We start from the raw sequence: 23,664 nt of genomic DNA on the forward strand, positions 1-23,664 counted from the left end.
TGCAGGTACCACTCGTACAAGGTAAGTTTAAAGTACTTTTGTGTTTCTGCTCTTTGTCACTAAACTGAACCACTAAATGTCCATCCTTTCATTTCGTAATCACGTAGAATAATATGTCGTGAAAAAAAAAAAATTGACTGCAATTTTAAACCAGCAGGGAAGGAAACCGAAGAGATTTCCTCATAAAACCGGGAGGTAAGTAATAAGTACTTCGGCAATGCCAGAAGAAAAATAATACACAAAAACAGAACTTGCCATATCATTACTCCATTGGGGCAATGTTTAACCATTCAGGCCCCGTTAACGCAGGGCCTCCATTTATAGGAGAAAAGGGAAACTTTGTGTCCGTTTCCATGACGACAGTGCTTTGGAACCAATGAAAACACAAGTTTTTGAAAACATTCCGTGAAAACAAAAGGAAATTGCCACTTTACGAAAACGCTCCGTTATTGAAATCGGGTGGAAAACGTAATAGCACCCTCTAGTGTCCCAACACGAAAACTTACATCTGTTTTAGCATTTCTAACATTTCCATGTAAACAGACATTGTTTTTAAAACTTTGCGGAGTAAAAGCCAAAGGTTTCTGAAATGGGGTCTCAATAACTTGTGCAGTATGAAGCCTGGCCAGCTGCATTCAAGGCTGATTTGACGTCATTTATACGGAGACAATGTGAAAAATAAAAATCGATATTAAGCCATCTCAACACCAAGATGATGTATCATGATGAAAGTGTCAACGGCATCAGATGAAACCTGACATATAAAGTTGGAACCTCCATAGCGTCATGGTTGTCATGGAAACAGTGGCTCTCTCCTTTTGAACTGGGAGGTTTTTAACCAACAGACGATGTTGGGTGTAAAGTAACAAAACACTGACATTGTTTCCCACTTTTCTTAAACAGCTTGCAGAAAAAGCCAAACCTCATCAAGACAATGTTGTTCCCTTCAGAACTGACGGCTTGTTGAATTGGATTCAAAGTTATTTCCGATGTTATATCTAACAAGTCTATTTAAGAGCATTCAAATTGTCCTACTTTTGGTATTTGCTTCTCTTTTTGTGAAATAATTACACCTAATTCGGCATCTGACAACTGGCTTTGGGAGAGTTATTAAAAAAAAAACCTACGTTGTCGCACTTTGAATAGCAGGAACTATCTGTGTGATTTCTTAAAAAAGCTGCTGGAGCACTCACTGGTTACAGCCAGGTACGTGTTGGTCTGAACTTCACCCGCCAGGTTTCGGGCGAAGCACTGGAACATGCCGGTGTCGTCAGGGAGCAGGCCGTTGACCTGCAGGCTGCCTCCCACCAGCACCCGGTACCTGGGCGTCTTCACTGGATCGATGGGCAAGGCGTCCTTGTACCAGACAATGTCTGGCTGGGGGACTCCTGTAAAGACAGCCTCAATTAGGGATGCACCGATAACGATACGGATAACACGCGATGTCATACGTCAGTAGTGTACACAGTAGTATATTCTGGATTCGCTAGACTCGCTATGCGAGTTTAATATTCTTGTAAGTTCCCAGCGAGCCACACTGTACGACATAAATCGAATAAACTTAATGACACAGCATTGAGATTGCACGATGAAAGTGCAAGCTGGATCGTAGCCTACGACGACGTGAGGCGCGACGCAATTGGGCGAGGCGATGCGTCATAAACATAAACACGAATGGAGCCTTCGCTGTAACGTGAAACGCTAGTGGATGCTGACAAGTATTTAAATCAAGCAATCTCGCATCCACTAGCATTTCTAGCATTTCACGTTACGCATTTACAGTTCTGGTCTTTCATATTCTCCAGGCAAACATGACAAACAGATTGTTGGTCACGGCAAATATCTGACACTCTCTGAATTTCATGTCAGGGTGTCTTTGGTCAGAAAACCGTGATGGTGGCCGTAATGCACCGGTTTCATAGTGCGACATGTGTCCACGGATTTGGAGCCAAGACTAAAGGTTCTCCCACGATTGCTGCGTTTTGTCTGCGAGGGCTTGAAATCTCACAGTGTTGGGTAGAATACCATCCCTTCGCCAATCGTTTTCATATAGTTAACAGTATTTAATAAGTTACTCGGTATCAGCAAGTAGCTTAAGGTCAGTACCTGTACTCATCCTTTAAAAAAAAAGTGGTATCTGTGCATCTCCATAAATATGACAGCCTTCAGTGTGACATTGTTTATTGAACATGCTGTGGTACGCACCTCGTGCCTGACAGGGAATGTCCACAACCTTCTCCATCTCAGCTGTGATGTGCTTGTCTGGCTCCTTAATAAACTGTGGTGGCTCTGATCGACGGCAACAACAAGAATAGGAAAGAGCATGAATGAATGAGTGAATGAAGAAGTATGACAGGAAAAAAAAAAGAGAGAGAAAAAAGTAATCATTTGTGTGATCTCACAACAACAGCAACACGTCTTCATTAGCGCTACCGGCTGGCGAAAATGTTTTGCTTGTATTGATGTTGGAAAGCCAAGCCGAAAATGAGATTATTCACTAGTTTGATTAAAGAATCCCCGTAATTGATATTCTGTAATGGTCTCGCAGGTTATTTGTCAGAGTCGTAGGGAGAAGAAAGGCTCGGTCGGCACTGTCGAGGGAAAGGTTCACCATATACCTCGTGCTTTGACTCGCATCACAACCTTGAAAAACATCAAAGTGCTTCAGCGGGGTGGAATGAAAGTGACTCCAGCAACACCATTAAACAGTTTCTCCAGGCCAACCATTAGTTTTCTCCCTTTTAAATCAATAACACGTTCACCTTCTGTCTCGGGTGGAGTCATATTTGCATCAATTTCATGCCCAAAACTTTCTTCTCCAGAGATTTTATAACTGAAAGTAAGGCATCTTTCTTTTTTTTTTTTAATTCACATTGCTATCCTGATATTAAAACACACACACCACAATTCTGCATAATAACTAAGCAATTTTCCATCTTTACTTCCTGCCAAATAAAGAGGTCTAAAAGCGCCTCAATCTCTGGTGAACATTGTGGCATAAATGTAGCCAATAGAAGCAAACACTAAGAAATACAATCCAAATAACTTGTAAACATCAAAACATACGTTGCACAAAAGGTAAAAAGTACCAACAGTCACATAAATGCTGCAAATATCACAAACACAAATGCAGGCAAGGAAGGATGAGTTCTATTAGATGGAGAAGCGGCGACGATTCTCAGTGTTTCCATCGAGGCTTATTTATCTCTTTAATGTCTACGCTTGCACCTTCACATGTGTTTGTGTCCTCGGGGGAACGCCGCGCATACTTTGAGTCCTCAAATCGTACTTGCAATGCAAAAGTCTGATTAAACCAGCAAGGTGATAGTTAGAGATCTACATGAATGTTCATGCTAGTTTCTTTCATAATGCTGAGGGGAAAAAAAAAAGTGTGAAATGGTGAAAAAGCAAAGGTTTTGTTGTGAACACATATAAGTAAACATGTTTGATGCTGCGTTCAAGGAGCTAGGAAGCTCCTGTTCCCCAGTTCCCACATCAATCACATGACAATAATAAACTCAGAATACTGCTTTATTCCTGTTATAAGAGTCCAGGAAAAAAAAAAAAAAAAGAAACTCCTGATAACACACCTCAACCAACAGAGGGGACAAAATGAAGCGAAAGATATTTAACTTATAATCTTGGCGATTTTTGATTTAATGCTTCAGCTTTATGAAAAGAATCACATTTAATGCCCCCGAGTCCGAGCAAAGATTAGTTTAAAATAAATCATTTCAGTGTGGAGCACATGCTTCTCTTACAGAAAACAAAGTGAGATGTCAAACTTTCAAAGTAGGAACTCCAACTTTTAAAGTAGGAAATCCTACTTCCGAAGTAAATGTAAATGTAGTTTTTAAAATGTAGTTTTGCTCGTGGAAAGTGGAAACGTTCCAATTTCCCATTTCGTCAGAAATGTAGCACAAGATCAAATTTTAAAAAAATTCAATCTTCAGCATCTGGATTAAATGGATTTACTGTCTCAGGTTTGTTTGTTTGTTTTTTTTTATTTGTATGTCTGTATGTTTGATGTTTTTGTTTGACTGTTTGATTGTTTTCCTGTCTGATTGATTGTCTGTTTGTTGGCTTGATTGTCCTTTTGATTAATTGTTTATTTCTTTACCTGTTTGATTGAATGTTTGTTTGATTATTTGTCTGTTTCTTTCTTTGTTTTATTTTCTGTCTGTCTGTCTCTGTCCAATCCTTTTCTCTCAGACTTCTTCATGTCAGAACCATTTCTGGGAAAGCCCCACTTCTCCAGTGGAATGTTCCCAGTTTGACAGTGTTCAAAAATATTTTTCCGAGTGGGAACTTTTCCACCTATGAGTCTGCAGCATGTTGATGGACAAGGTGTCTCTCTTACCCTCGTCTCTAATCCCAAACAGTTATTTTAATCGGAATCCACATGAGATTTCTTTGTGGTATATGGGGATTTTTGAGATTGTTGTGTTGTATTTGGTATGATATGGATAAAATCGACTCTAAAAAGAGCACAATAGAAAGAATGATTGTTCTTACCGAGTACATGCAGATACGCCCTGGCGCTGACTGACGGCACGCTGCTGCTGCGGAGAACGGCCTCGCACTCGTAGTGTCCGGCGTCGCTCACCAGGGGGCTGAGTATGGTCAGTCTGCGGTTGAAGTCGCTCAGACCGCTGGTCACTAACACGCCGTTCTTGCGCCAAGAGATGCTCAGCTTGATAAGAGGTCTGCGGACGGAGAAGCAGCTCTCAATTCCCTGTCCCTGCCATAAATAGCACTTCGAGATGAAACGTTCCTGGTGATCGAATCCTGCTCTGAAATGTATTTATTCCACACGTATAATGTGTATTCATCAGACTGTTTAATTATCCCAGTTGACGCGCTGACCTCAATTTAAACAGGCTATTTAATGAATCAAGGGATGTCATTAGTGTCTCGTTTATCATGTCATATCCCCCCCAAAATTTTAAGAAAATATAACAATTAAAAAATAACTAAATACTACTACTACTACTAATAATAATAATAATAATAATAATGATAATAATAATAAGAAGAAGTAGAAGAAGAGAAATAATAATAAATTCCCAAAAAAATAATACATTTTACTTACTGCATTTCAATAAAAAAAAAAAAACGAAACAAGAATAGAACCAAAACATTTAAGAATTGTGTTGCATTTTTGTGGTCTGTATAAATGATGTATAAATTGCAAAGTATGAACAAATATGATGCTTTTTGACTAGAAATGTGGGATTACTGAAAGAAAATGTGTAGTTTTTCGATCTATTTTTAATTATTGGTATTGGCAAGTGGTTATAGATTAGTACTTGTATCTGTCCTTTAAAAAAGTGGCACTGATGAATCCCTAACAAAGTACAAAAAATAATGTATAAGTCGGTGCTAGCACTGTCCAGGTTTTGCACATTTTTATCCTAATCACTCAGATCACTTAACATCTTTACTATTATATCAGATAATATGCAAAAATACAGGAATGCATGAGAAGTCCTTCATCAGGATTTGAGTGAACTGACCCTATAAAAGTGCTGTTTCCTCTATTCTTACCTGGCATTGGCCACACACTCCATGGTGACCTCTGAGGTGCCAGTGACCACGCTGGTGTTCCGTGGGGGGATGATGATGGTGGGAGCGATGGGATCCGCCGGTCCGCCGACATCTACGCAAGAAAAGAAAAAGAAAAAAAACAAACATTGCACACACATGTTAAACAAAGTCTGGGTGGATGGATGGGGATGGAGATAATTAGCAGTATGTCAGTGAAGGATCCACTGACAGGTTTTCTGGAGTTTTCTGGATTGTGGTTGTCTTGTGAATTTCCACTCGGTGTACTCGGTACACTCGCTGCGTACTCATTGGGGTGAAATATTGAAGCTGACCAGTAGGCACATTGGATCTGAGTTTTGACAGAGAGATGGGCTGAATAGGATGGGATGGAGCACTGACTGTGGATAAAGAGATATCTGCTAGAGAATAAAAATAAATAAATAAAAAAGATAAACAGTTTGACCAACATGGAGCTTAAGAGGTGAAAGAGCACGAGTGCACGCACCGATATTTTAATGTGAGTGTGCATATTTGTGTGTTTTACCTTGTTATGGGCATCAGACATAGCCTATGGCAGTAAGAGGCCACAGTGTGTGTGTGTGTGCGTGTGTGTGTGTGTGCTGCTTGAGATCGGTCATGTCCATGATAAACTCGCACTGATCTGTCAATCACATCACACCATCCTGCCCTGGGAGTGTGCTCGTGGCTGTGCATGTCAGATGTAGCTAAAGGTGCTGTCATGAGTCTGTCTTACCTATCTCGGGTCATTGGATACGGCATGCAGGCCCGTGGATACACACACTCTCTCTCTCTCTCTCACACACACACACACACACACACACACATACCAACAGAGATGGTGCTTGTCACCTGAAACCCATTGCAGCATCTCAATCTCACAAGTTTCTAGGAAAATAGCATTGCAGTCAAAATTGTTATGATATTTAAGCGCCCAAAGGTTTCGCGTTTACACGGCAACGTTCTCAAAATGACCACAAGTTGGCGCTGTGGTCAGGCATTACTCTGTAAATATTAGACATTCGTATAAACGGACGGCAAACTGGATGCTTTCGGCGAACTAATTTTGCTTTCGAAAAGTTCCACCTTGGAAACCATTTACAAAAAGTTGCATTTTCAGTGGCTCTAAGCACGGTTGTTGTGTAAACGGACAGGATAATGGGTCTTTAGTAGCCAAACAATAGTATGGATTTGTACGTAAATAAGTGAAATCTGAAGGTCAGAATTGGTTTTTTTTTGCACAAAAAAGCCGACATCAGCTTTGATCAAATTAAATGAATTACAACGTTTGCTGTGAGAGCTGTTTGAGAAGTGACGGACATATTTAGCATTCAGAAGAATGAATTTATTAATTCTCACTTGAAAATGATGGCGAAAAAGAGAACTCAATTTGATGCCAGAAAACCAAAGACGCTAAATTCTAAGCCTCCCGGAAGTTCCATAGAAATTTTCAAACTGCGGCACGAACAACGTTTCTTCTTCTCACCACGTCTCAGGCAAATGCTGCCGAAGCCGGAAAAGCTCCTGGGAGAGGCAGTGTGAAAGGCGTGGCTGCGGGAACAGCTGCCGTAGCAGATACTGACAGATACACATACGGTGACATGCAAGGACACTCAAACACACAAGTGTGGAAGCAGCCTGCACGCCTGCTGTGTGTGTGTTTGTGCGAAGCACATGTGGAATGTTTATGTGAGTGCATGGCATGTTTCCATCAGACATGATGAGCTGAGACCCCCTGCTAGGCCCTCACTATAGCCTGAACCGTGTGTGTATAAGTGTGTGTGTGTGTGTGTGGGTGTGTGTGTGTGTTTGCCCTCATATAATCAACCGTGCTCTGTTCTCAATATGCGCCACAGGCTATTTCTGCTCCCTTGTGTTGTCAGCTATAATATCTTCCCCTCACCCTCCTCGTTCACTCCCATAATGAACTCCAGTCTACCATATCATAAGATGCCGTCTGTTACGTTTCCTCTTATTCTTCACTCTGCCCGGCTGAAGCTGCCTGAATCGAGTCGCGTGTCGAGTCGCGTGTTTCGGTTTTTCACTGTGGATGTTGAGAAGAGCTTCTCAGCTTCCTGTTCATGGCGTGCAGTGGGAATCTGGAGAGACGTGTGACGACGGCTTCAGCCGGGATTGGGTTCATTCGGCTTCAGAGAGGACGGAGGGGTGAAGACAGTTTACTGGAGTAAAAATACTTTAGTATACGATGGGTGGATGGAGGGAGGGAGGGATGGGTGGGTGGATGGATGGACCCACATGATTACAGTGAGTGGGTGGGTGTGTGTGTGCATGCTTGCATTTATGCTTGTGTGTGCATGTGTGAGCGTGTGTGTGTGTGTGTGTGTGTGTGTGTGTGTGTGTGTGTGTGTGTGTGTGTGTGTGTGTGTGTGTACACTCACTCTCAACTGACAGGGTGATTGGCTGGCTGGTCTTGTTCTCTCCATTCTTGTCGTTCACCGCCTGCACATAGTAGCGCCCGGCGTCCGGAGCCACCGTGGACAGAATGACCAGCGTGTTGTCCAGAGTGATGGCGCTGTAGAAGACACACACACACACACACATACACAGAGCAAGGTGAAATGGTGAAAACACACAGACCGATCCTGCTGATGCTGGGCCTCATTAGAGGGGAACCTGTCTGAGGTTTGGTTACCGCACTCCGTCCCAGAGATGAAAAGGGCATTAAACAATTTAACATCTTAATTACACTGTTCAAGCAGCATTACGTCTATTGATTCACATTGTGTAAACAATGTGTAATTGCTGACTGAGCAGGGCAGAAGTATCGACATCCACTCGTGTTCATACTTCTCCGTGCACAAGTAGTCTCTCCTCAAAAATGATGGCCTTGCATAATGACTCTAAGCTTTTTTAATTGGCTGTTTTGTCCCCTTCTACTTCCCGTAGCCTGCAATCTGCCGGTAAACAACTTTTGGCTGCAGACAATAGCGTTTTCTTTATTGGCTGCCGAATTGATTCCTGAGTAAATAAACACTAATCTGTTTCTTCAGCAGGTGTGCTATAGGCGCTAATACCTGCTTTCTTGTTGTCTTTATCAAGTCCTCCCTTGGCCGCTCCCCCGTCAATGTAGCGAATGGCGGGGGAAAGAAATCTCCTCACCGCGGCCTCCTCCTCACGCGCCGCCTGATGTTACAGCACCCTGACCATGTTTACGATCAATATTTTCTTATTATCTGTCCCTGTTCAAGAATCGGGGGGGGCAGATAGCTCGTTCCAAGTGGCTGCTTTCGTCCCCATATATCTTTCAGTCTGCTCTTATCCATCCATGTGCTGCTCAGTCTTGTTCCACTCTGCTGTCTGATGATAAATTCCAGCATTTATTTACCAAAGTACAAATCTCTTCGTGGCAAAAAAAAAAAAAAAAAAAAAAACATCAGAAAGCTCTGGCTTTTCAGAGAAATACTCCTTTGAACAAACAAATCAATATCATTCAAATGGTTGTTGCTCCGTCCTACCCTCCCTGTTCTGTGACATTTCACTTCTGTGAGCTTTTCGCCATCATTAGCGGCGCTAAACCTTTTGCAAAGTGTCCACATTCCACAGAGTTCTCACGGCGGTAAAAGATTCCCGACACAACCTGGCGAGTATTACGTGACGTCGTCCTTCGGCAACGTCACAGCAGGTCGACAAGGGAGGACGACAGATGTATAGAGAGGAGAAAGATAGTTCGTACAACACCAGCAACTTAGTCACCAGAGGATGTGTGGAGGCGGTTTACGGCAATGCATACTCTTAATCCGTTACTTGTTACTTGGATTATTACTTGTACTCATCCTTTAAAAAAAAAAAAAAAAAAAAAGTGGTGTGGGTGCATGCACGGTACAAAGCGTAGCAGTTACAGACGATATAGGAAGATTTACATAATAATTCATTGCCTATGAATATTATCTAAAAAACATTTGCGAGATGCCGTACCTCTATGTACGGGGTTTGGAAGGTGGCCATCTTCCCATACTTTCCACAAAAACCTCAGCTTTATCTAAATTCTTAGATTGTTGTAAATCAGTGTGTTCCTGTTTAATTGCCTCCATCTCTTCTTCTTCCTCCTCCTCCTCCTCATCCTCCAGTCTGACTCACACCACTTCCTCGTCCACTTGTTTCCCCCTCCTGACCTTCGTCTCCTCAGTGGGGGATCAAAATAACCCGCTGAGTCTGATCAAGGGAGCTACAGAGCTGATGAGGAACTCCAATAAATAAAAAAAAGTGGTAAAAGTATGAGCACATGCAGAAAATGTATTTATAATCCGCTTTTAGCGGCAGAGATTTGTTGGAAGAGCTTTTCACCAACCTCTGGTCTTCACATTTACAGTATCACGACTGATGAGACTGATTGATTTTCAAATACCTCATTGCAGCCGGCCCCATCTGGGATTCCCGGTACATGCCGAGACTGAAAACAGTCTTCCTAAAGGGGCAGGCGGGCCTCAATGGCTGTAGCTTATGATCTGTGGTAAATATTTAATGCTCGCTCGCTGGAGCGGTGACATCCTGGACACACAGTGATGAATTATGGATCTCTGTCGGGGAGGGGGGGGGGGGGGGGCAGAGCGGAACTGTCCAAAGTGCTGAATGAATCCCGTGTGACTTCCCGGGACCTTTCCGGGGACACAGGTTTAACTTCTTTTACCTGCTGGTTAAGAAAAAATCACTCCCCCAGCTTCAATTCTGCAATATGCATCCTTTTCTTCTGGAAACCCCCCCCCCCCTTCAATACATGATAACCTTTCCCCAAGTACCTGCCAAAATAAGTTCCCTCTAATATTATCCACAGCAAATCGAGATTTCATCATTTTACTGGGAGCGGGAGGCATTTTCCCCCTGCCAGTTGATTTTAATGTGCTTCCCCCCCGCAGAGCCTTCTCCCCCCTCAGCCTGTAATCAGGGCTGGTGCAGTGGGGGTCACACAAAACTTTGTTACACAGCTTGTTCAGCAGATCTAACTGCTCCCAGTGCTTACCGGGCCTCGGGGATCAAAGACCACATGATGCTGGAAGAAATTAAAAGTAAGCCAATTATCCTGAATGGCTTAATATGGATATCAAGGGAGCAAGCACAGAGAGATAAGAAATTGGTTAAAAGAGGTAAGAAAACTGTTTTTTTTTTTCCCTTTTTGATTTGCGTTCTCCAGGAATTTCTTGTTATAGGATGTGTTTTCTTTCAGTCTTTCTCTCCAATCCCCCGGGAGGCGTTCCGGTCGTCCACCGCTTGCAGCTCGCAGCGGCGATGTGAGCAGCTGTCTGAGGCTCGCTCGTAATGATGGCTGACCACGAACTCGGCACGGTGAGGGGATTTGTCCAAGCCACAGAGCTGAGAAATTTGGACGAATCAGATATGTGTGAACATGCCTCTGTTTCTGCTTTGTTTTCTTTGTTTATTCACACATTTTGGAAGACTTTGTCTTCTTATTTTTTCTTCCCCCCCAACCCAATTTACTTTTTTTTTTAACCCCCCCCCATTATAATTCTCTAGAAAGAGCTCTGGTCCACCGGAGAGGCCTGGCAGGCAGGGCAGCTGCGAAGAAGCATCTTGGCCAACTGTGCAGCTTTTCCGCAACCCTGGTTCTGCTTGCAGCAAGACGCTGTATTACTCTTGTATGCAATTACTTTCTTGTGGATCAATTTATTTATGTTAAGCAACTGGGGTTGTGTTTCTATAACTGCCAGCCTTATAATGATCCTATAGTGGCTACATCAATGAGGATGAAGAGGATTTATGTTCAATTAAAACAGAGAGATACAAGCTTGAACGCTTTATTTGGAAATCGCTTCTTCCACTCTTGGATTTTAATTATTATGTATGATTCATATACGGGGTGTCATTTGAGGAAAGGGGCCACATACAGACTAATTACTTGAGTGGACTGATAAAATAGTCCTATAATAACCATCAAATTTGAACTTTAATCTTTTTCTTTGTTGTGAAGCAGAGGATAAGTTTTGATAAACTGTATGTTTTTGTATAGTTAGTACTGAACATTACCGCCGTCTCAACAATATATCCAATTTTAATGACATCTTCTGGTGAAAACTCGAGTGTAATGTATGCATTATGTATGTTTTTACAAAGTCAACCTGACGGCATGGTTTTGAGGTGAGTGCAAGGTCTTTCATGACAACATCACTGATTTCTTAGTGTCGTGTCCCATATAAAGTCTTAAAAGTCACATATTATACAGTTTTTCAACAATTTCCTATAGTTGTCAGAGGTCCAACAACAGTGTATTCATAGTGTGTTTCCCCATATCCAGCCTTGGTCCTGAAATACAGTCAGTCTAACAGACCCGCCAGTGAGCTCTACTGAGAACAGGCTGGTTCTGTGTCTGTACCTTTAAATACTAATGAGGTATGTCTGTCCATGCTTGCTCCACATCTGTCTTACTGCAGCATTCCCATGGACATAAAATGGTGCCTGCTCATAATTTTAAAGGGCAGAGCTTATCTACCTGTCGGAGGGTCAAAGGTAGTATCTAATACCAGAGGGGTTGGTTATATGACATCATCAGGGGGAAAGTCTCTGATTCACCTGTTTGGTAAAAGGTGGAGCGAGTGAGGGAGATGACATAATTTCTTCACTCCTGGGGCCTCATACCATCTATATAGATAAAGACTACTGCTAGAAAACCATTTTAAAGGGAATTCCCCCCCCAAACAATCATTTTTTGGGGGATATTTTCACAATTTGGTTGGTGGTTTAGCCAGATTGGAGCCTCTCTCTGAAGGCCCTATGTTTCACACCACTGCAATACAGCGTTAAACCACCAAGTTTTTCTTGCAGGTCCTCCATTATTCCAGTGCGAGAGCTGTTCGTCACGCAAACACACTCTGGAGTCCCTATCCACCGGGCCACGAGGGGCCGGATCCCGTTTCACCTCAGTTACAAGCAGACAAAAGGCCCCAGTCGTCTGATGACCTCCCCCAGAGACACAAAGAGACGGAGAAGCGAGGAGCGAAGGGTCGGTTGGATCAAGCAGCCCACATGGCCGGGTTAAGGTATGAGTCAAACCACAGGCACGCCGATGAAGGTAGAGCTAAGCCGTAGAGACAGTCGGCAACAAGCTGCGAGGTCCTACTGCTCAATAGACCTGTGATGAAACAGGCCCAGCTCCTGGGGACGAGAGACAGAGTAGAGAGATAGAGAGAGAGGGAGAGAGAGAGAGAGAGAGCAAGACGAGGGGAGCAGAAGGAGCGATGCTCATCAAAACAGCCACTTGTTTTCACACCGCAGAGATTTGCACCTCACTGCTTTGACTTTTTGTTTTCCTGCTTCCTGCGGCTCATTGAGGCTTCAGAAGGAAAATAGAAGGAGGCTGCAAACACTCCAAAATCTCTCAACTTTGTCTGCATCGACCCCGAGCTACTGAATATTGAAAAGATGCAGGGATACATATGAGCGATGTTGTTTATCTTCAGTATAAAAGATCTGCACCTGTATGTTTAAGTCAGACATATTAATCAACATTTCAAAATCAATAAAGTCAGGAATTGATAGAGCTTAAGAAATCTTTAAAACGCCTTTCTCCACCTATCTATTTATTAATCTTCTTCTAACTCGGGAAGGCAGACGTGGAGTCGATCGTGGCTCAATGTGTGAAGGGAGTGAACGTGAGACCCCAACAAGGTTTGAAAAATACAGATAATAACAAGAATTTGAATAAAATCCGTGAGAATAAATTAACATTTTGTTTTTGTTTTAAATTAATCAAAAACAAAAAAATATTAAAGACATACATGGATGAAGCAGTTGGGTAGCAAGATGTGAGATGTAACTACAACTTTACGTGATTCAGAATAGAATTAACTGGGATATATCAATGTGTGTGTGTAAATGTTTAAATAAATGTTTGTGTCAAAATGTGAATTTTGAACAGTGAGGTTTTCCAATGTTTCGCATCGTTCTACATGTTTTGTGCGTGAATTACAGAAACAGTAACACCATTTTTTTCAAGGCCGGCAACAATAATTATCAGAGATTTTAATAAATTGTTTGGAAAACAAAGCGTAAATGCTTTGATTTGACGGTGTGAGTCTTGTTATGATCAGCGCTGCTGATCTGAGAGACAATCTGGATTTTAAGTCCGCAGCCAGAACGCATATCCTTGGATATAATTAGCAGTGCAATATTCTATTAGAGCAACCAATAATTGAATTTTCTCGCTTATCTGCCAATAATACTCTGGCCAAAAATATATCGTGCCTCAATGATTCAACAATTAATAATTTCTGGCGATATCCGTATACGTTTTTTATTTCCCCTCCTATGGCTCTGGTCGGGCCTCACATAATAGATGGCTACTGATTAGAAAAACAATCATTGCCTACAGGTTTGATTCGATGTATTCATTAGTTTGAGCATCCTTTCTGCACGGAGGCGGGTGTTACTGACATCTCTTCCCATCGGAGGGACAGTTCGTTGGGTTCATGACGAATGCCGGGTCGTTGCAGGGAAATGCAGAGGAAGGGCCCGGCTATTCACCGGCCCCCGTGACTAATGGGGAATCCATAGCATGCTGACAGGACCTGGTATCACAGGCAGAGGCCATTAATTGACCAGTAGCTACAGCAAATTATTCAAGCAGGCCGCGGTGCGTATGTGTGTGTGTGTGTGTGTGTCCTCTTGCTGACTCCACCAGGTCAGGCTCCTCTGTGTTCTGTCTTAACAGACACCTTTACAAGGTTGTTTCAGTTGTACTGCAGATAAATCCATGCCAAAGTGTCAATAGGAAAGTTCCGGGGAGAAAAAGAACCCCCCCCCCAAAAAAAACAAAACAAAAAAAACAACAAACCCAACAGGTAGCAGGGCGCTGAGCTGCTGTCGGAGGTGAAGTAGTGAAAGGACAAGCCGCTTCGCTTTTCCAGCAACAGACTCGCCTCCTCGCCAGCAGCCATACATTTCCAGGCAAATGTGTTTACTGAGACGACTGATTATACACCACATTAAGTCTCCAAAATAACCCAACAAATCACACCAGCTGAATGGAGGAGACCCTGCCAAATGCATCCGCATTCAATACGGAAAGAATAATGATGGTTAGCGCTAAATTAGCCATTTTGTCTATTTTGCATTTGCCTATACATCACGGCACAACAAAGACACGAAGGTCCGGGCTGAACCCAAGACCAAAGTCGCCATTCAAACAAGGACAGGATATTTGAGCGTGGAGAGTCAACGAGAAAACAAGACAAAAAACAAAAAAAACCCAAAAAAAGCCTATCAGAGAAAAACACGACAATAAGTGAATAAGTTGATGCGTGTGCTGTTTGAGACGCCGTAGGAGCCTCACATGGATGCCAAAACCAGCAGCTGCACAGGCCACATGGCAGAGCGAGAGCAGTCACGGTGCCACAGCCAGACGCTGCCTTGCCAGGATGAAACTGGCAGCAGGGAAGCAAAAAAAAAAGAAAAAAAGCTGAGTTCATTAAGTTGCTGCGGGTTTCCCTAACACATCCAGGGCCTGAGTGGGGTGTTGTGTTCACACTATACTAACACGCTGATGTTCAGCAGGTTTCACAGCTTGTTTTTGCCAGTTTAAAAATCACGGGATTTCCAGGTAATTGGCTTCAAAACAAATTTTCCTTTAAAAGTTTAAAAAAAATTCAATGAAAACATATGGTAAAGAAAGGAATCACCAAAAATGTTGTAGTTCAATTTGAATATCTATTAAGACTTTAAATCACTAATGCCAACAGAAAGTAGTTTTGCCGCCGGACGCCTCAAGCGCTTGTTTTTACAATCACTATTTAGACTCAAACGGGACAACATTTCAATGGGAAATGCATCATCTTTGCGTCTTCTTTTCAGAAAAGTTTTGCGTTTGAAATTGCGGGCATTGGAGCGCTAACTGTCCATAAAGCCATGCGACAAGCATCCCCGTCTCCTAAACCGTCGACCTTGCATTTGCATGTGATTACTGGATTTGCCACTTGATCTAAATTTGAATAAATGCTATTAAACGTCGATCGTGTTGTTTTGCTTGATGTCGCACCTGCAATTATTACGTTGGAGGCGTAATCAAATCGCCTCGCCTGTATTTACAAGACATGCGGCCGTCTAGCAAACAGTCCTCGCAATCAACACGTGTCATCTTGAAGTGATTTCAAAGCGTCTGCGTCTTTTCCACAGCAAAGACAACACATCGAAACAGAGAGAGAGAGAGAGAGAGAGAGAAAAGAATCCCTTCCGCATCATTCCAAGAACCCCAATTCAAACAGGCGAGGCAAGCCAAAGTAATCACAATACCAAACGCACACCCAATGTGAGTAAATAAACAGTTACAGTATGGCAGCATCCAGAGAAGAACAACGATTTATTATCTGCCAGATTGGCTGGAAGTGATCACAATAGTTTCGGAGCTGGCTTCTATTCTTTTTTTTTTCTTCCCCTCCACTCGTCTATTGCTGGGTGTGATTAAACAGCACAGAGGCGAGCGAGGAGACAGACCCCTGAAGAGTCTGCAAATTAAAGTTATGACACCTGAGGAGGGGCGAGGACGATGGGAATATGGGGAGAGATGGGGGGGGGGGGAAGGGCTGGAGGGAAGATATTGGAGTGAAACGGTGACCATGCTTGTAGTATCATTGTCGTTCTCTCTTTCAATACCAAACTGTAGCTCCGTCTACGCAACGTTTTCAAATGAAAACTTGCCGTTTTTGGTGTCAGCTTGCACGACACCGACGAGTTGTCCCGTGGACGGAGCTTGTAGCTGACACACCAACGTATAATTTGACTGTGCGTCTTTTAATGTTGTAAAAAGTCGTGTGATAATGTACGAAGACAAAGTTCCTGGAATGTACTCCAGAGGAAAGAAGTCCTAAAAAGCAAAACACCAACTCTTTATTGAGGGAACATTTGGTGGAGCTCTCTGTTTCTCTCTCTCTCTGAATCTCTCCCACTTGTGACACTTTGATGCTGCTATAGAGTAAACGCTAGTGGCACGAATCAAATTCAATTAAATGATTTTCAATAAAAGAAAGGCTGCCTGTTATCAACAGCACTCATTTGCACACCTCGACCTTGGGAGCGCGTGTGGTATTAGCATTCTCTGAGCTGCAGGCTAGGAAGCGAGGATGAAGAGCGGCAAAGCGCACGCAGTAGGTGGCCTATAATGGGAGACAAAAGGCAGCGCGACAAGGGGGAGAGGAATCATGAAAGAAGAGTAAATGAGAGGAATGTGAAACGCGAGACGAGTCGAAAGTCTCTCGTGGACGCTTCTCGGGGAAAATCCGTGAGCCAAAAAGAGTCGCCATTCACCCGATTTTTCCGTCGCGAGGAAGGCGACGGCGACGTGAAAGCGGCGATGCCGCTCATGGCCGAGCGCAGCCTCCGTCCTTTTCAGCGTGTTTGGGCGCTCGTCTCATTGGGATTCTAGGTCAAGGTATGATTAGCGATGATGAGAAGCTGATAAGAAAGACTCACTCTTACTAAAGGCAAGGTCACCTCCCACTGCGAGGAAATGTAGATGTGATGAGATGGGGATAAGTGACACACACACACACACACACACACACACACACACACACACACACACACACACACACACACACACACACACACGGTACACAATGCCAATCACTGAAGGAAAAATACACGCAATATCATGGAGAAGTGTTGAGCTTATAGCACCGTGGGAGCGACGGGTTTGCTATTCTTTATTGAGATTTTTCTTCTTGTCTTGTGTCCAAATACCACTTAAGTCAAGTCATATTAAAGAAAATATCCATATATATGTATTGGGACTTTGATCGCCGGCCTCGTTTAGATGAATGACAAAGGATACGAGTCGCTCTATGGCTAAATCATAGGTCTGAAACCTTTATTGGATATTTTTTTCCAACCACAGAAAATGTATTCGGAGCTACAATATTTAACCTTCAAAATCAGGCTATAATTAGATTGTAAATGTTTTTTGTAGTTGTTTTAATTTCACTTCAGCTACTTCAACTTTTGCAGCTATTATCACAGTTTTTATTATTTTGACTCTTTTCAACGGATTTATTCTGTAAAGATATTTGAGCATTTTACCAACTTTAACTGGGAAAAGAAACACACATCTTACCTCCAAGAGAAAAAGGACTAAAAACTGATAAAATACCCAAAATTAAAGAAACCGTAAAATGATGTGTTTCCAAGCAATAAAGGGGCAAAAACTGCTAAAATGCCAAAAAATACCAAAAAGAAAAAGAAACAGTAAAATGACATATACCCAAGAAATAAAGGGGTAAAAACAGCTAAAATACCAAAAAGTGAAAAAAAGAAACTGTAAAATGAGATATCCAAACAACAAAGGGGTAAAAACTGCTAAAATACCAAGAAGTGAAAGAAAGAGTATCTAAAATAAAATGACTAAAAATTAACAACACATGCCTAAAAAGCTATCATCTCCAAACTAAAAAAAGACTGAACTCAAATGCCTAAAAAAGGGAAATCGTAAAACTGCCTAAAGCAGCTAAACATATCATATATACATACATCTGGTAATATTCAATATTAGCAATGAAACTTCATCAATGTAACCTCAGATGCTCTTTAAATATGTCGAGAAACAGCTTAGAAGTTCATTTCATCATCACTTCAGTTCAGCATGTTTTTCATCTCCAGATGAATTTTGTCTGCCGAAAAGTATAAAAAGTGCCTCTTTTAGTGGTCAAGGCCACCGACACGCCCGAGGGTAGTTCAAAGAAGCCAGACTCACATGCGGCTGCTGGGTGGGATCTTGCGTCCGTCTCTGAACCAGGTGACCTGAGGCTGGGGGAAGCTGCGGATTCGAGGCGCCGGGACGACGGCGCCCTCGCCCTGAGACACGGACTGGCTCCGTTCACCCTCTTCAAAGCTGCCCATAACTGGAGAGAAAAAGACAGAAAATAAAAGTAAAGACACACATTTCTCTCCCTCCACTTTGGCTTCTGGTGACCGAAGAGCTTTGGCCATCTGCTTTCTACATGCTGCAGCTTTGATGGACTTTGATGGCGGCGTTGTTTCCATGGTTTCCACGCCACGTCAAGAGAGGCGAGCGAGATGTAATGACTCACAGAGGGACAATGAGAGGCCGATAAATTGACTCATATTCATATTTCTTATCTTCCTGTGTGAATGCATCAATGGCAATCATTCTTGATCGGAGCCTCAAATGTGTGTGCGACTACACGCAGAAGATGTTGCCTTTCTATGAGCTCGAAGTACATTTTATTCCTCAGAGAGGGTTTAATGCTCCCTCGTCTCATTATCCTTTAAAGCTGACCGAAACGCTGTGCTGCTGGTCCTGCTCCTCCAATTTGTAAGCGTGATCTACGGACACACGCTGACTTTTTGATGGAAATTAGCGCAATTTTCACTGGAATTGTTGATTCTTACCCAACAAAGTTTCAACCCGACACGTAACTGCTGCCCTATTGCGTGGATTGCTACCAATTTATCTGAGCATGATTTTTCACTAAAGTACAAAATCTTTAATTAGATTTATATTAAGGAATGTTCTCTCAGGCCCCGTTTGCGCGACGTTTCAATTGCAAAACACATTGTTTTCAGCATTCTTTTTGAAAAGGATGCTGGTAGAAACACTGAAAACAATGTCGTTTTCATGTTGGGCCCCTAGGAGGTGCTGTTGTTTGTCTTTGTAATAAAACCACAGACACATGCACAGAGAACAACACGTTGTAGACATTGACATAACACAGACATTCATATGGACAGAACCATGACACTCTGGGATTCTCCATTGTTGTCCATCTACTCACACACATGCAGAATAACTATGTTCAAAAAGTTGGGTTTTTCTCCATTTCCATGGAGATGGATCACTTTTAAAAAGTTGCATTTTGCCCAATTTCCACAGAAGCAGAGTCTAAGCCTTTCAAAAAGTTTCATTTGTGCTCGTTTCCATAGAGACTGGCTGTTTTTTAAAAAGTTCCACCTTGAGAACAGTTTTCACTTAAAAACACTGTCGAGTAAACAGGGCCTCAATCTTAGCATCTTAGCAGCGCAAGGCACTAACACACGTTGACGGCGACTGTCTTTTTTTCTGAAGTTTAGAGAAGTGGCAATCTTGAAATTCCTTTTCAATTCAAGCATGAAAATTTACCTAAAAATCAATGTGAAATTTCATCAGACAATCAATTCAACTTAAAGACATTTCAGACACAATTTTAGGTCTGGGGCTTTGAGCTTGGGGGTGTTGGACTGGCTGTGCGTCGATGGAAATCTTATTACTTTTCTCTTTCAAAGTAAATAAAAAAAAAAAAAAAAAGCTGTGGCGCTTCGCTGATGAAATGTGGAAAGTGTGCAAATCCCCCAACTTTGATCTGTGGTTTTGATGATGTGATGATCCCCTCCGACGGCCCGGCGTGTTCCCCTTCCTGCGAGGTGCGTCGCCGCCGTGCCAGCAGTGCCGCGGCAATGGAAGAACATCCGAAAGAGATCCCCATCGCTCTTCCTTTCTATCCCCTTCACCCCTGCCTCGTCTATCTCATCCATTTTTGCATGCAGGTGTCTTTAATTCTCCTTTTTTTTCCAACTGTGTCTCCATCGAAGGGAGTAGGGGGTGGTTATGGAAATGGGAAGAAGTGGGAATGAAGTGGGCCTGAATAACAGTGGGGTGGAAGCCAAGAAATAAATAGAAAGCTGTGGTGGCCAAACAACAAAGTCAGCAGAGAATGGGGGAAGGAGGTGGCTCCAGCGACAGTCTAAAGGAGGGTACCCGGGGGACTGTGTCCTCCCCCCCCCCACCCTTCCCCCCGGCCTCTTGCCTGCTCGACTGAATCGTGTACAGCAGCACGTCACATCCACTCAGATGTCTCCCGAACAAGAGGAAGCCAGCGAACCTGACAAACCCCGGGAAGGCCGGATAACGTGCAGAGGACGGCGGTGCAAAGCTGGGAGGTGGCGGTAGTGGTGGTGGTGGGGGGGGGGGCATTAGACGTGACAATACTCCAGACACCGCCGCGGCTTGTCCGTAATAGCTCGTTAACAAGACGGGGGAGCCCGAACGCAGCGGAGAAAATTTACAGAAACATGCTGCATAGGGAGGGGTTTTTTTTGTTTTGAATTTTATTTATTTATTTTTCCTTCCTGCAAAAGGAGCGACAGATGTTGTTGACAAAAGAGAGAGAACGGAATAAGCGGCGGTCATATTGAAATGAAGCAAAGTTAAAAAAGAACTGTGGCAACAATATCAATCTAATGAGAATGCTGAGTGGAACAGCTGTCCGGGTTGATAACACTCCGAATGAGATGCAGGTAGATCTTTCACCCTGCCAGCATCTGTCCCTCCCCAGTCAGTCCTTGATACAAAGGCAACCAAACAGAGTGTGGGCATATTGTGTACACACACACACACACACTCACACACAAACATACACACACACACTCTCCCTCGCTCAGTCTCCATCTATCATGCGCCCATTTATTCATCCGTCGGGTCTGTTCATCTGTGTGGATACTTACAGGCCACTTGCACTTCCGTGCGTCTCTGTAGCAGGGCACCCACCCGATTCCTCACGATGCAGCGGTAGAACCCGGCATGGGAGCGGTCCAGTGAAGGGATGAGGTACCTTGAGTGAGCACAGAAACACACACACACACAAGGACAATGTTCAACGATTACAAACTAATTCCAAAATATTAAAGCACTTTATTCAAGGAAGCGGCAACAGATTTCAGCGTGGTTTGAGAATTAGTAAAGCTGCTTGCGCGCACGCACGCACGCACGCACGCACGCACGCACGCACGCACGCACACACACACACACACACACCCATAAAACCTAAGACCATCTAATGGAGGAACAAGGGCACCGAGGACATTGAGGCTTAGCTGTTGTTTATTCCGATGATAATGACGCTCGAGAGGGTAGCACGGCGACCAGAGTGAATCTCTCCCTGAAGACACGGATGCTTACGTAGACCAGGCGCAGACAGCAAACACTTCTATTAAAACGTCATCTGAGCAAACACGCACATACATACACGCCCAGAGGCAGAGAATCCCCTGGGATGAGGGTTGAGGCCTCGTTGCCTCTTGCAGTTGACGCTCTACCGGCGACCTTGACTTCAGCGTCCAGCTGTTGGTGGCAGTACCGCCTTGGCGCCATGCGGAGGCAGCGCGGCAGATTTTCGATGCATCGGGGAGGGAAGTGAACCTCAAGCCATGTCTGGTTGATGCAGCTGGCGCCAGAAAAGAGGCAGGTCAGGCAACTAACAGCAGGGAGGTGGTCTTCTAAGGATTTGCCTGTTGGAGTTCAAATATCCATCTACATGAGCGAGGATGGCTATTTCTCCGGGTACTCCAGTTTCCTAGTCCGAAAAAATGCATTCAAGGCTAATTGTGACCCTGTTTGCTTGTTTAAGGCCCATGATTTCAAGTGAAACTGGAGGAATTGCCATTGCATTTTGGTTTACACAACGATGGTACTCGGAGCCACTGACAAAGCAACTTTTGGAAAACGACTCCCGAGCTGGAACTGTTTCACATTTTTCCAAATCGGTTACCATGTGAAGGGCTGAATGCGCAACTTTTTGGAAGTGCTACTACTGCGTATGTGCATTATTACCATATCAAATAGAGGAGATAGATAATAACAACAAGAGAGTGTCATCATTCCTATTCCAGAATGTCTCGGGAGTTGTAGAGTTCAGTCACTGTAATAACAATCCAAGATCGATGGCATCAGGCTACTGGCTGCGATTTCACCAGGAATTCTTAGGAACCAGACATCAACCTTATGCTAAGACCTAATGAAGCCGTACACGGAGTGGCTCCCAACACGGTTGCAGACAGTCTCCGACAGCATGTCAGAACGGAGAAGTGCGAGGAGAAGTTGTAATTTAGCCCAGAGCCGTTGCACGCGTTTAGTCGGGCACAACACACCCGTGTCAGAACGGATACTTCTTGTGGGAGGTGAAACAGTTGCCACGAGGAGTGTGTTTGCCATCTCTGCTGTCACAGGCATGATATGTGCTCAAGAGCGATTAGCATAGCGCCAGACAGACAGTCTGAGTGTGACCCTCGGCAATGGGACGTCCACGTTGCCATAGCGACCACATGCAAAGAGTTTGTTTTTCCTTCTTCTGCTAGTTGGATTTAAACTTTAGTTTTTGAAAGGTGGGGTTTTTTTTTTCTCCCTTCCGTCTTGAGTAAACGTTTGAGGAGAGCTTATGCGACTGAGATGTAAAAGAAAGCAATTTAAGAGTTCATGAGTGCTCTCGACAAGCTGTTTGCAGCAAAGTTGGACAATTGCAAAACTGAAACTGTGATTGCGGACTGAGCGCTTGCATAATAGAGGCCACCATAGACAACAATTCCTCTGAAATGAGCACAAATACCTGAACATGAAGTTATGTAAACATCACCCAGTTTGCACTCGACGATTAAATATAAATGAATGCAGTTAAAACATTAAAAACTATGAATAAATGCATAAATATGTTACTTTTTTTTGGAAAATATTTAAATGTCTCTGCTGCGGGTAAAACTTCGGATATCCTTTAAAACACATTTTTAGAAGTGAATTCATAATAAGTGAAATGGATATGAATTTAAATGAAAATTATAATTATAACAGTTCAACTGTCAATTTGGCAAATTTGGACAAATTTGCCATTTTCCATAAAGAGTTGTGCTTTGTGTGGCCTATATAGAAGATGACAGTCAAATATTGTATAATGTGAAAAACTTTAGGAAAACAATAGATGATGTGCTACATTAAGACCCTGTTTACACGACAATGAAAATGCATCGTATTTTTTCAGCTTTCAGCTCAGAGAAGACTTCTCAAGTGGTCTGCTTCCAGATCTTTGAAACACACATCCAAATGGGGGATCGTGCAAGTTGGAGTGACAACTGAGCAGATTTCTGTGCAGGATTCAGATCAGGGACAATTCCATAAAGTAAGGTACCGGTAATTAAAAACTAAATCCATTATGTGGAGAGAGAAAAGCAGCAAAGACTCTACAATGGTAGGAAATCATGTTTGGCAGAAGAGAAACGTCACTACAAAACAGAATAGGAACCACTTCTGAACGGAATTGGCTTACATAACTGTGATATCAAAAGTACAAAAACAAAAGAAACAATGACAATTTCCATCCA

At 43.1% G+C, this 23,664-nt stretch overlaps 1 protein-coding gene across 8 annotated transcripts in view; it reads right to left on the reverse strand.

Annotated features, from left to right (window-relative positions):
- Nucleotides 1-23,664, reverse strand: part of sdk2b (sidekick cell adhesion molecule 2b) — a 284,284-nt gene that overhangs the window by 49,500 nt on the left and 211,120 nt on the right. For 7 of the 8 annotated variants that reach the window (XM_080516862.1, XM_080516864.1, XM_080516860.1 and 4 more), the window contains exon 1: nucleotides 1,194-1,352. In XM_080516862.1, coding sequence (XP_080372988.1) covers nucleotides 1,194-1,260 — 67 coding nt within the window. In that variant the 5' untranslated portion in view covers nucleotides 1,261-1,352. Of the gene's footprint in view, nucleotides 1-1,193; nucleotides 1,389-2,205; nucleotides 2,290-4,515; nucleotides 4,707-5,547; nucleotides 5,660-7,964; nucleotides 8,099-18,274; nucleotides 18,423-21,021; nucleotides 21,129-23,664 lie in introns of those variants that run through there. The other variant, XM_080516865.1, reaches the window with a different exon arrangement.

This window comes from Blennius ocellaris (genome assembly GCF_963422515.1).
Source record: "Blennius ocellaris genome assembly, chromosome: 21".
NCBI lineage: Eukaryota > Metazoa > Chordata > Actinopteri > Blenniiformes > Blenniidae > Blennius > Blennius ocellaris.